General features: G+C 37.3%; 1 protein-coding gene across 1 annotated transcript; it reads right to left on the bottom strand.

Annotated features, from left to right (window-relative positions):
- Positions 1–13,660: 13,660 nt before the first annotated feature.
- Positions 13,661–14,284, bottom strand: LOC107879366 (Werner Syndrome-like exonuclease). The gene has a single exon (XM_016726415.1). It carries the CDS (start codon positions 14,282–14,284, stop codon positions 13,661–13,663), a length of 624 nt encoding a protein of 207 aa, XP_016581901.1.
- Positions 14,285–14,697: the final 413 nt, after the last annotated feature.

The following is a 14,697-nucleotide window of genomic DNA, read 5'->3' as shown; positions in this document are numbered from 1 at the left end:
TCAGTGCTTCTATCAATGCCCGAGGCATTAGAGCAGTTCAAAGCATTATAGCTTACAGTGTTGCTAGAAAAGAGGACTCTAGATTTTGATTTATTTATTTTTTGACCAGAGGCTGCACTAAAGTTAGAGAGGGTAGAGAGAATGGCATTACAGTTAGCTGTATCTTCTCTATCAAATAGAGTGAGGTCATCAACAAAGAACAGGTGAGAGATTTTTGGACCTTCTGTGATGATAAAAATAGGGGTCCAAGATCTGTTAGCTACCTGATTATCAATATCTCTGGTAATTCTTTCCATGCAGATGATAAACAGGTAGAGGGATATGGGATCCCCTTGTCTGATACCCCTGGTAGGAGTGAAAAAATGGGTGCTACTTCCATTAACAAGTATGGAGAAGAAGCTAGTGGAAATACAAGACATGATGCGCTTAATGAGCTTAGTAGAGAAGTTAAAGAAGTGGAGTTAATTATGGATAAAGGACCATTCCAACCTATCAAAGGCCTTTTCAAGGCCGACCTTGAGAATCATGTTATGGTGCATGCCCCTTATTTTCCCAAAGTGAGAAATATACTCTTGAACAATGATAGCATTATCAACAGCTCTTCTATTAGCTAGGGAACTAGCCTGGGTAGGGCTTATGATAGTTCCCAGGATGGGCTTAATCCTGTTAACAATAATTGTGGTGATGAGCTTGTTCGAAGTGTTGCAAAGACTGATGGGCATGAAGTTCTTAATGGAGGAGGCATTAGGGCATTTTGGGATGTGGCAGATGAGATTTTTATTGATCTCCTTAGGAATCCTAGATTCCTCAAAAACATTATGGCAGAATGCCTTAGTGATATCCTCAATTATGTGCCAATATTTCTGGTAGAAGAGGGGATAGAGGCCATCTGGCCCAGGGAATTTAAGAGACTTAAAACCCTTCAGTGCTATGGTAATCTCAATAAATAGGGGATTCAAGGTTAGATCTTAAACCTTGGGGAAGGGTATTGGGTGCAGCTCCATTAGGGAAGGCTGACAGGCACTGCTGGTGTGCTCAGTGGTGTAGAGTTGGTAGTAAAAGTTGGAGATATGGCCAGTGATCTCATCTATATCAGTGATGATATTTCCAACATCATCCTTAATATAGTTGATCTTATTCTTCCTCCTTCTAAACATGGTAGAAGTGTGGAAGAACTTAGTATTGGCATCTCCCCTGGACAACCAAATTATTCTTAACCTTACCATCCAAAAGTCCTCTTCTGACTGAAGCAAGATGTTGTAGTCATTAAGGAGGTCATTTTTTTAGGTTTTAGAGGTAGGTGCTAGTGTGCTAGTGGTTAGACCTTTGGATGTTATCAAGCCTAGCCAAAATCCTTTTGATTTTGTGGAAGATGTTTTCAAAGGTGGTTTTATTCCAGGAGGTGACCTCTTATTGGAATAGATGGATGGAGCTGGCAAGGTACTATGGGTAGAGAAACTAGTCCTAATGATGTTTTGGAGACTAGGGTGGGTATACCACATGGGCTCAAACCTAAAAGGTTTGGATGTGGTACTGGAGAAATGATTGGTAAGAGTGAGGAGCATTGGGAAGTGGTCAGACTTTATTCGAGGTAGATGTGTGACTGATGCCTTAGGAAAGTGATTTATCCAAGAGGTATTTGTGATACACCTGTTAAGCCTCTCAAATATAAGGCTATTCTTATGCTTATACCTCTTATTGGTCCAGGTATATTTGCACCCCTTAAAACCTAAGTCTATCATACCACAGGTATCAAGACAATCTTTCAAAAGGGAAGTTCTACTATTGCTAATGCTCAAGCCTCCAAACTTCTCTTTGGCCAAGAGGACTTTATTGAAGTCCCCTTCCATTAGTCATGGTCGTGAATAGATTTGGTCCGTGAGCTTTATCTCCTCTCATAAGAGTTGCCTGGTGAGGAAGTTGGGGCTCACATAGATAGAAGAAAAGAGTCAAGAGGGAGAGTTAGTAGTAGAGGTTACCTTGATAATGGAATGGATACCTTGAGCTATGATAGTGAAGTTGTCCAGCTGGAGACGGTCTGGGTGCCACATGAGAACAATGCCTCCAGTGAGGCCAACAACAACAGACTGGACTTGAGCGTCATAGCCAAGGGCACTGGTAAGGTGCTTGTGCTCAGCATTTTTGTCTCAAGGAGGACTAACATGGCAGGGCGGTAGATCTTGAGCATGGCATCACACTGGCATCTAAAGTTGGAGCTATTAAATCCTCTATTATTCCAAATCATAACATTTATTGGTGATGTTTGGGCAGGGATATGGATCACTGCATCTTTCTCCTTGTCCGATTGAGAGGGATCCAGTATCATATTGATAGGCTCTAGTAGCATTGCTGGGGGGACTGGGTTGCTCCTGGTCCTCAAGGTCAGAGAGAAAAGCTTTTCTCCGGTGGGAGATAGACCATAATAGTTGCACTGAATGGCTCGTTGAATTCTCTCTTTAGAGGCTTGTCTAGGGCTAAGATATCTAAGCTTGGCTCCCCAAATGGAGCTAGAAAGTTTTCCAACTCCTCATTGTTGTGTTTGAGCGTCTCCAGGAGGGATACGCTTGTACTTCCTTGGCCTTCTGCTCCTTATGTTTGGGGCACTTGGGCAGTTGATGTCGGGAGCTTCTAGATGAATAGTAGAATTTGAAGAGGGTACAATAGGCATTGCTCTGAATTTGGAATCAAATAATGTTGGTGTTGTACTAATGGGCGATGGTTTGTTGATACAAGAAAGAAGTTCTGTAAAAGCAACGGGAAGAATTGCTCAGATACCCTCTATAGGGAAAAAGAGGAGCAATGCAAATACCTGGTTCATTAGGCTGTTTAGCTCCCCTGGTAGACTCTGGATGTTGGTTTTGGAGAAGCGTGCTTTTATCATTGTCTGTTGCCATACTTGGTTTCCCATCCCCATCATAAGTTGGTCTAGAGATTCCTTTGCTATTTGGGCTAGATAAGTCGGGTCTTGAATGATTAGGATGTGTAGACAGCTAATTTTGTCCCTTCCGAAGTCTAATTTTATCCATTTTTAGCTCACCTTATCAAGCACCCTCGCCCATGTAATTATCCCTCCATAAAATGACAAAAATAACAACTCTTAACTAATTTTATCTTATTCTAACAACCCCTTCCTATTAAATTTTAACACCTCACCTACCCCACCTAACCCCTACCCTTATATACCCTCCCTCTCTCACGGGATACACACAAAAAAGACTCACTGGAGGCCCACCACTAGAAAAAGGGGGGAATCATCACATATATACAGAGAATATATACACAAAGGGGGGAGACTCCCAGTTTTTTTATTCTGGAAGGAGAACAAAGACTCATTGACCATTCTTCTCCATCCATACACACCTAGGCATAGATTGAAAAAAAAAAAAAAAGGAGAAAAGAGCTTCACTTTCTCACTGATTATTTTCATCACCATATACTTAGACATAGACCTCACAATACACTCGGCTCCATCTCCATTTTATACACTCTATACCCACACACTCTCCGGAGTTCGCGCACACATCACATCACAGATAGAGGGCGAGGAACAAAAGTTGATCGGAGAAAATAGAGGGAGATTTAGGAGAATCGAGAAGAGAGAGAGATATTTGAGTGAGAGAGGGGAAAAGGAGACATGGGTTGACTGTTCCGGTGAAGTATTCACCGGAGAACGCCATTGCTGTCCAAATTTTGATCATTCCACTATCTTTCATCATCGTCTGAGCTCACCGAAACTCTGGTGCCGAGAAAACAGTAACTCTGGTTTAGTCATCTTCAAAAAATTGCCATAAAATGCCTGGAATCAGCGATAGATCCTTCAAAAATTATTGTATTTTTGCGGAGACGGTTTGAGGTTTTCTTGGGTATTTGTTTTAGAATTTGATTGAGTCGAGTTGCTAGATCCTAGTTGTGGGTTGATTGAGGTTCTGATCGGGATATTCGGATGCTGTCTTCATTTTTTTTCACTCAATTAATATTTGAGTTTGAAAGCTTTGAATCGAGGTCTAATTCTATTCTCTCTCTCTCTCTTCTTATTTTATTGTTTACTATATTTGGTGTGTTGGATTGCATATCGTGTGTTCCATTTGAACGTTGTTGGTGATGAAGGCGTATTTATTTTGATTAGTGGTTGGTTCCCTTAATTATGATTTGCATAGATTTGAGAATTAAAATTGGTTGTTTGGAGATGGAATTGAGAAATTGATAAAAGTTGAATTAAGATTAACTTTGGTTTATTGTTGTTTTGTTTAATTCGTAATGAGCATAAATATTGTTGAAAAGTGGTAGAATTATGATATGTTGAAATAGACAGGTAGACGTAGGTTGGGTAGGCAAAGTTTAGAATTTGTGGTTTTGTTGAATGTTTGAAGTTTTGTTGAATTTTTGAAATTTGGATGAATGGTTTGGTTTTCTCACATTGAAAAATTGTACTCATTTGGCCGGGGAATGCCCCAAGGTATTTGTGTTGATTTATCTGGGGAATGCCCCGAAGTATTTTGTACGCAGAGGACATCCGTGATGAATGCCCAAAGGCATCAGGTAAAACGTCGGAGCATAGTTTAGGATTAGTTTAGAATAAGATTTATATTTTTTCGCATTTTTTTATTTTTGGATTGTAATAATTGGACTGGACACTATAATTTTGGATTTGTTTGTTTGTTTGATTGATTGATTGGTTTGTATGTTTTTGGATGGTTTATACACTCTTAGTGTCTAATTAGCTGATATGCTCCACCAAGCGACCGTGGTCGAACCACGGGATCGAGGGGTGCCTAACACCTTCCCCTCGGTCAACAAAATTCCTTAATCGAAATCTCTATTTGCGGATCAGTTTAAAAGAGTCAAAAACAATTTTGAAAAGGATTTTTCAAAGGTGACTTGGCACAGCGGATTATGTCAAGTGGCGACTCTGAATAAAAAATTATAAATAATTCTTTGTCGAAACAATTCTTCATTTTTGTCACTTCATAATAAAAACTCTTTCAAACTTTAAAATGAATCTTTTTGGTTAAAAAGGGGTGTGATAGGATGATCTTCTGCTCCCCCACTTTTGCTTGGAATTGTAGGTGGGTTCCCTGAAGTACGAGTTTCATCTAGGATATCAAAACTCTATTTTCTGCCGGTGGCGTCGATATGAAGACCAAAAGTGGAGTGTAGTTTTGGTCCATATTTGGTTCCATTGAAAGAACTGGGAAGAGAGTTTGGTATGGAATTGGTAAAGGTGAGGATAGCTTTTTCCGTTCATTCTTTCAAGGCACCATTAGTAGTAATAAAAGCAGTGGAGTTAATTGAAGTGACACCTTCGGTCACTTCAATCGTTTTGCTCTCATTATTACTTTGTGCAATGTCGGAGTAATTTCCATAGGGAGTTGCAAGAATAGTGGAGACCGATGGAATCCGATGTGGAGTTAGGGGCAGGGCTAAGGAGGGGGGAGGGCCGTAGAGGCCCTATCCCAAATACTCACTGTGGGGTCTGTCAGGGGATTAAATTTATTAGGGGTATTAAAGCTGAAGGGTATGTTGGTTGGCTCTTTACCCTTGGTGCTCACGTGTGAAGGACCCAAGGAATTTAAATTGGACTCCGATTGGCCAATTGTGTAGGCTTTTATTTTGCCCTTTGTTTGATTGGGCCTGTTAGTTGGCATGGTAATTGGGCCAGAGTGGTAAGAATGATTAGTACCCATGGTAACCCTACTGATATGATGACTAAGACACTACCAAGTGCCAAGTTTGATCATTGCTTGGACTATGTGTCCTCTAAATAGTGTTTTATCTCAAACCGCACAGGCTCATTTCCCTGCTTATACCAAATAAAAATTAATTGGTCAAACAGAGATAAAAAAGAAAGGAGTGAGAAAAGAGACAATCAATTTAATTTACCATAAACGTCGTTGAATATGACTATGGCAAGACTGATAAGAAGACATCCACAATTATGACCAATTTTAGGAGTTGGATCCATATCTTTCTGATTTGTGTCATCTTCCTTAAGTTTCGCATGGCAAACTCTTAGTTCTTCCATCATTTATACAGCTCGCGCCTCGGCCTCTAAATTATATATATCTTCCACTGAATTTGCAGCCATTTTTGTGATGGGTTTTGATGAAGCTGTAAGAGTTGGGTTTGTGAGTGAAGATGGAGAGTTAATGTATAGAAGTTAACATTATAGGTATATATACCTCTCTCTCTCCACTATTTCCAAAAATCTTTGCTCGATCAGACGCACTTTATTTTCTTCCAAATTTGTTTAGAGTAAAGCTTGAGCTTACAAATCTCTATATAATACTCTTTTAAGACCAGTCTTATTAATTTTGAAAGGTTGACATTGAAAATTTTAAAACCCCATAGGTTCCCAATTTTGATCTATTCATTTCAGCAAGTAAGCAGTGTTAGAGCTTCACAGCTCTGAATCGTTATTGAAATGTAAAGCTAAACCCTAGAATAGATGAAGTTCCATTTCTGTCAAAAACTAACTTCTTATAAAAGTCTCCACTATTTATATTTACACAACAATTATCAAAAAATGAAATACAATGTGTAATAATGTTTTCATGTGGGCCTTCTGGATGTGGACGATTGTGGATCATTAATTAGGCCTTGGGGATCTATTATTGGGCCAATGTTATAACACACCCCTCAAGTTGTAGGGTGTGTGCACACTCAACTTGCAAAGAAAATGATGATGAAGTTGGCCACTCAGGGATTTAGTCATGATGTCAGCTAGCTGAGCAGCGGAAAAAACATGATGCAAGGAAATGAACTGAGCAACAAGATAATTATGAACATAATGGCAATTGGTCTCAATATGTTTGGTACGCTCGTAGAACACAGGGTTCTTGACAATGTGTAATGCATCCTGGCTATCACAAAAAATAGGGACATGAGAAGAAATAGTGAGACCCATATTAGCAAACAGATGAATCAACCAAATGACTTCAGCAACAACTTTGCGTAAGGCTCGATACTCAGCCTCAACAGAAGAGAGAGCAATAGTGGGTTGTTTCTTACTCTTCCAAGATATAGGGTAACCACCAAACACCACAAAATAACTAGTGACAGACTTTCGTAAAAGAGGGAAAGCAGCCCAATCAGAATCAAAAGAAGCAGATAAAGAAAATGAGGGAGTAGCAGGCAAAAAAATGACCTGATCTGGAGCATTCAACAAATACCTGAGTACATGTATACCAGCTTTCATATGAGCAACACAAGAAGATTGTAAGAACTGACTTAAGTGTTGTACAGCAAAAGATATATCAGGTCTGGTATGTTGTAGAAAATTAAGTTTACCAACTAGGCACCTGAAAACAGAGGGTTCAGGCAGGGGTTCACCCATATCTAGAACCAACTTGACAAAGGGTTCCAAAGGAGAACCAACAGGAGTGAAATTAGATCAAAGAAATACATTAAGTAAATTAGAAGTATACTTAGGTTGATGCATAAGATAACCATAATTATGAGAAATGATTTTCAAGCACAAAAAATAATGAACCAGCCCCAAATCTTTGATCTTGAAGTGATGATCAAGAAAATACTTGAGGTTGTTTATCTCAGTAATATTAGAGCCATCCAGCAGAATATCATCTACATATACCACTAAAACAACCAGGGAATCACCAGATGACTTAGTAAAAAGACAATAATCATTTTTGCTGGCAATGTAGCCTCTAGATAACAAAGCTTCAGACAGTTTAGAAAATCACTGTCTGGATGCCTGTTTGAGGCCATATAAAGACTTCTTGAGCTTACAAATCAAAGGAGTTGTACAAGAAGAAGAGGCAGAAACATCAATGCCAGGGGGTATCTTCATATACACATCCTTATGAAGATCACCATGAAGAAAAGTATTGTTGACATCCAACTGAAAAACTGTCCAGTGATGTTTAGCAGCAAAAGATAAGAGACATTTAAAAGTGGTTAACTTGACCACAGGAGATAAAGTCTCATGATAATCAATGTCTTCCTTTTGGGTATCACCCCTAATGTCAAGCCTAGTTTTATACCTTTTAACAGTACCATCAGATCTTTGTTTGATTTTGTACACCCATTTACAAGGGATAACCTTCTTGGTTGAAGGAAGGGGAACAATATCCCAGGTATGGCTGTCCCCAAGAGTTTTAAATTCCTGTAGCATAGCCTCTTGCTAGGAAGGACTAGAAGCAGCCTGTTGGTAATACAAAGGCTTATGCAGGTGTAGGTCCATACTGTAAACCTTGGATCTGATCTGGATGAGAGTAGTAAGAGAAAGTACAATAGAACATATGTTGTCAGCAAGATAAGAGGAGGATGGAAAGATCTAGTACTCCTTCTAAGAGAAGGGGAAAAGGAAAAGGAGGGTGAAGACAGAGTGGTAGTAGGATTGTGAGGAGAGGCAGGAACAACACTAGGTAAATCAATAAAAAAAAAGGAGGAGAAAGGAGAAGAAGAGGATGAAGAAGGATAAGGAAAGATAGATTCATGGAATTGTACATCTCTAGAGTAGAAAATAGAGAAATTGGAAAGAATAAGTAATTTGTAACCTTTCTTACCAAAAGGGTAGCCTAAGAAAATGCTAGGGATGGATCTAGGTTTGAGTTTATATCTAAGAGGTGTAGGAGTGGCTGCATAAGTAAGGCATCCAAAACTCTTTAAGTGATCACAAATTAGAGGGGAGCCATGAAGTTTTTCAAAAGGAGATATATTATTTAGGGTGACAGAAGGGAATTTGTTTATTAAGTAGGTAGCAGTTAAGACACACTCACCCCAATACTTCAAAGGAAGTTTAGACTGAAATAGCAAGGCTCTGAAAACTTCAAGGAGATGTTTGTATTTCCTTTCTACAACTCCATTTTGTTGAGAAGTGTGAGGAATGGTGGTCTGATGAAGAATGCCATGGAGGGAGAAAAACTTTTGTAGATCAGTGTTATTACCTAGTTCAAAGGCATTGTCAGACCTACAAATTTGAACTGTGTGATGATACTGGACTTGAACCATGGAAACAAAAGCTTTAATTACATATGATGCACTAGATTTGGAAGAAAGAAGATGTGTCTAGGTAAGCCTGGTAAAGTCATCCACCAAGGTGAGAAAGTATCTGAAACCATTGTAGGTTTGAGTGCGATAAGGACCCCATACATTTATATGGACAAGCTAAAAGGGAGATGAAGAAGATGAAGAACAGGGGGAAAAAGTAGTCTATGCTGTTTAGCTTTAGGACAAATATCACAAATAAAGTTCTGTTTGGGAGATATCTTTCCAGTTAAAAATTTGATAGACTTCATTTTGTGATAAGGAATATGATCAAGTCTTTGGTGCCAAAACAAATCAGTTTTATTTATGTGATGTGAAGAAGAATTACAAATGGCAGAATTGAGAAAACTAGTACAAGGAACAGAAGAGAAATTTGATTCAGTTGGAGCAAAATAGTACAACCCATGGGAAGCTTTACCAATTTCCAACTTCTTCTTCAAAGAAGGGCCCTGTTAAATTGGACTTTGTGAACAAAGATGAGATTAAATTGGAAAGATGGGACTAAGAGGACATTATGCAAGATCATGTCTGGTCTAAGTGTTAAATACCCAGTGAACACAACCTTGACTTTGTACCTATTAGGAAGACTAATTAAAAGGGGTAAATCTAAGGGAATGAGATTGTGGAGTAATTCTTTGTGAGGAGTCATGTGATTAGTGGATCGAGAATCAAGGATCCAAGGATTTAAACTTAGGTTAGATACTACACTAGCATGAAAAACAGTAGACAAAACAGCAGGGTGATTGAACACACCTGCAAAGTGAGAAAATTCCTCAGAATGATTATGAGACTCATGATCAGGAATAGAAGACTTGCTATCAAGTGTGCTGTGGATCTGTTGAAGATGTTGAGAATGTTGAAATTGATCCTTTGTCAGTCTATAATCACCATCATCAATCTTGACAGAAGAAACAAAAAGCTCAGCAGGTGAGCTATCAGATTGAGCAAAAGACACAGATTTCCTGCCCTTAGCGAACTTGAAGTCAACAAGATATCCATGAAGTTTGTAGCATTTATCAATCAGGTGTCTAGATTTCTTGCAATATTTGCAAAAAAAATAGGTGAGAAAGTGGAAGGAGCAAAATTAGGAGTGAGGGGCTTTCTGCCACCAGTTGGATTTCTTCTAGCATAATATGGCAGGAATAAAAAAGGATTTCTTTTAGAGTCAAAATGAAACCTTTGGCTATAGCCTCTTCCTACAGAGGTGTTATGAGACACTGAATTGAATGCAGCTGAATCATTTGATAAACCAGGAATTGGAATAGATGATTCATTCTGTTTCTCAACATGTTGCAGCATAGCATAAGAACTACTGAGGGAAGGTAATGTAGGCATCATCAGCAAATTACTCTTACAAAGAGTGTATTCATCATTTAACCCACTAAGAAATTGGAACAACTTTTGTTGTTCCATGAACTTCCCTAAAGCCCCACAAGTACACACAGGACCAATATATGAGGTAATCAATTCATCTCAAAGGGTACGTAGTCTAGTGAAATAAGAAAAGATATCTGAAGACCCTTGGGCAGTAGAGTTAATCTCTTTCTGGATCTGGATGTATTTGGTCCCATTAGACTGACCAAAGCGTTCATTTATATCAAACCAGATGTCTTTGGCAGAGTCAAAATACATAACACAAGTGGCTAATTCAGAGGACAATGAATTGGTAATCCATGCCATAACCATGTTGTTGCACTTCTCATAAAATGAAAAATAAGGAGAATTTGGTACAGGTTTAGGCACACATCCAGTTACCAGCCCCAACTTATTCTTAGCAGATAAAACCGTCATCATATTCTTACGCCAAACCACAAAACCATTACCATCAAATAGCGGAGTCACCAAATGTGTACCAGGATTATCAGAAGGATGTAGATATAAGGGATGAGTTGGTAAAACTGAAAACTCTTCAAATCCTGACGTGTTATTCGCATTTTTTGTAGCCATGATTATGCTAGTCAAGTAGTGATATACGAATATACAGTAGATATAAAGGAATACGGCCTAGAAGACGAATTTACAGCAGATCTAAGAGCACACAAACTAGATTAGCACATAAGCTAAACCACATACAAAAATACCCCAGATCTAAAGTTTACAAATTATACCTCGCATCAAATAGCTTAGAAAAACCCAAAACTAGTATGAAATCTAAAGAAAACACAATGTAAAAAAATGATAATCGAAAAAATAGGGAATCGATTACCGCCCTTCTTTGCAACCTAAAGAAGTAAGGCCTGGTATAGTATCTTCGGAAAAAAATCCCAAAATTGAAGAAAATCTTGAACTTTCGTATGGGATTGAATTTGACAAACACCTTCGAGGGTACTATCGGAAGATAGGGGAATACGCAACGATCACGAAACCTGGCTCTGATACTATGTTAGAGCTTCACAGCTCTGAATCGTTATTGAAATGTATAGCTAAACCCTAGAATAGATGAAGACGAAGAGAGAGCAAATATCTTTCCATTTCTGTCAAAAACTAACTTCTTCTAGAAGTCTCAACTATTTATATTTACACAACAAAAATCAGAAAATGAAATACAATGTGTAATAATATTTTCATGTGGGCCTTCCGAATGTGGACGATTGTGGATCATTAAATGGGCCTTGTGGATCTGTTATTGGGCCAATGTTAACAAGCAGGGAGGGGATGAAGATGTCTAGCATGACAATTTATAATTCGTACAGCTAGAATTTGCTTAATTAGAATTTAATCTTTTTTGGATGACTCAAAATTGTTTCCTTTATTTATTATACGGTGTTTGCGAGTACCATTCACTTTGACGTTCATAGTAAAGTTATCAGGAAAATGAATGATAGTAATCCATTCAAAAAGTAAACAGGGATGAGTTTCCAATACTTATATGCTAAATTAATGCACTTACATGCATGAAATTTATTATTTGTTGGTAATAATAAGTACTCAATTTGATTTCTCATTTACTTGTTATTTTTTATTAATTAACACAAGATAATTTTTTTTCTTTTATACCCTTAATATTAATTATTTTTCCTCAAAATAAAAATATAAATATTATTTAATAGGAATACTATAACAAAGTAGTCATGTTATTAATTATTTTTTTAATCAAATACAATATCAAATTGAGACTATTAAAATTGGAGAGAGGAAGTATATGTTTCAACTGCCCAAGAAGAGTATCTCCTTATCAGTGTTGGAAATATGAAAAGCCGCCTAGGTAAATCAAGAATATAAATCTACTCCCTCGATTTCATTTTACTTGATTGTTCTATTAAAAATAACTATTTTAATTTATGAAATTAAAAGAAGTTTATAATATTTTTTCAATATTACTTCTATCATTAAATGATTATACAAAATATATAATACTCAAATTTATAATTTTTAAAATATAATTAACACTTTCCGTTTCAAAATAGTTCACCCTCTCCTAAAAACAAAGAAAGCATATAATTAAATGAAATTGAGGGAGTATTGAACTTATGTTGACAGAGGCTGGGTAGACATTTGCCAGACAAGACTAAGGCTCTCTAAACTTTTTCAAAACAGGCACAAGTTATGGCTTGAAAGACATAATTTATTCACAGGAACTGATTTTGGCGACAGATATCAAGTTATCTCAACTTTTACCTTGCAAAACTAGATAGCAGTTATAGATATTTTGTATTTGAGGGGCAAATATTAAAGACTACAGGAAATTAAGGACAATACGGGCAAAAAGTCGAGCTGAATATATCCAGCCAAAGCCATTACTATACAATTTAACCCAGACCTGATGAAAGGGTCCCAATACTATCAACTAGCTAGCAGCAATAATGCCCAACGCTGAGTTGGACTGATCTTCTCGACTAAGTATCAGTTCTGCTACTATAGGCATGCCCATTTAATCAAGTAAAGAGGAAAAAAATAACGAGATAGGCCATCTTTCAAGGTTTATCTCCCAAGTCTTCAACTCTAATTAATGAACTTGATGAAACTTTCAAAATCTACTTGTGTTTTGACTAGTACTTTTTATAAAAAGAAGCATATCCGGAAATACAAAAGTTCATATTGTAACATTGCTTTGTGATTAGTATTCCCTCTGTTGGATGAGACTATACAAAGGTACGCATAACTAAAACGATAGCCATTATCAATACTAATAACCTGAAGTGACATATCATAAGACATTTTAAGCTCAGAAAAATAATAACAAAGAAAACACAAAAACGGGTGGAAGACACTTTCACTATAGACGTGAATAGTGTATCTAAGTTGTAAGGATAGTTTCATAAAGTTTTTAACATTTAGAAAGACTCTTTGATTTAAGGCTAACCAAAGAAATTTAAATGTAACTACTAAGATCTGTTCAGAAGACCAGTAAGAGTAAAAACGTCAAGTCGTGATCAACTATGCTATGTTAAGATGACGCCAGACAAAAATATCATATCATATCAAAGTATACCAACTAAATATAAAACATAAATTAGTGCGAATGGAAACAATTAAGATGATGAATAAGAGTCAGAATTAAGAAACATATTTAATTAAAGGAAGCCCAATAAAGAGCCTAAACACAAGAACCAGCATAGCTTAATTCAAACATTATTTCAGGAATAGATCACTGCAGTTAACTCTGGAACATGAACAGACGAAACTAGTTAACCAATTCAAACAGAAAATAGCTTCAACTTTCCATAAGGAGCTTGTGACCAATCTTGTAGGAAGCATAAGCATCAATGCAAGCATATTCAACTTGGCTAATACTAAGATCCATTGCCTCCCAATTGCTCATGGAAATATGTTCTGGTTTAGGCACAGAAAGACCACAAATATCACTAGCAAGATCCTTCAAACCTGGAAGAGAATACCTACCAGGCCACTTATTCTTAGCAACATCACGAATATCAGCCTTATTAGAACAAACAAAACCATACTCATTCTTCAGTTTAAGGATGTCTTCACCAACCTCAACTCCTACAAATATGAAATTAGGATTAGCCAAGAAATTCTTCAGGGTCTGAGGGATTTGGTCCAAATGCAACAACTGGACTATCAGACACATGTAGTCAATGCAGAGTTGGAGGGTGGCTGATTTGTTGTTACTGTATGGACTAAAATTGGGCCTCCATTCAATGTCTAAGCCCACAACAGTTTGTTTTCCAGCATACTTGGTGAGCATTTTACTAGCCCATTCATTGGCAACAGCAGCTTTGTTAGTAACAGTTGTTACAATTGTTTGTCCGTCAAATCGGATGTTGTATTTTGTAGTGCCCGTGCCAGAGCTAGTGCTACCATAAGACGAATGCATATTTGCTAAAACAAAAACTACGATGTATGAACTTACTTGGACTATATGGCTCGCCAGGCTATTTATAGCGGAGATAATTAATAAAACATGACAAGTAAATGTGAATAGAGAGAACTTGTAAATTAATTAGTCATAGGTTGGAAAACTCAGAAGTTTGAATTAATTAATGGTCTATTAAATACTCAGTTCATGTCAAAAGTAAATAGGGATGACTGATGAGTTTCTCAAAATTTAGCTGTTCCCATTAAAATAGTTTTAAAGGTTTGATTTTTACTGTTCTGTTAATTTTATTTCAACTTCCAAAGAGAGGGTTTATCTTTTAAATCCTGCTCCATCGTGTTCCCATAGGATATGCTGAAGATGAAAATTCGTATAGTAAAAGTTCCAACGATAAATTTCATTATGTTACATTC

The sequence above is a fragment of the Capsicum annuum genome, chromosome 8 (assembly GCF_002878395.1).
Source record: "Capsicum annuum cultivar UCD-10X-F1 chromosome 8, UCD10Xv1.1, whole genome shotgun sequence".
In the NCBI taxonomy this organism is placed as follows: Eukaryota; Viridiplantae; Streptophyta; class Magnoliopsida; order Solanales; family Solanaceae; genus Capsicum; species Capsicum annuum.
This window is presented reverse-complemented; position numbering and strand designations above follow the sequence as displayed.

Coding starts and splice junctions, on each gene's coding strand:
- LOC107879366 (XM_016726415.1), bottom strand. CDS start 14,284: ATGCATTCGTCTTATGGTAGCACTAGCTCTGGCACGGGCACTACAAAA.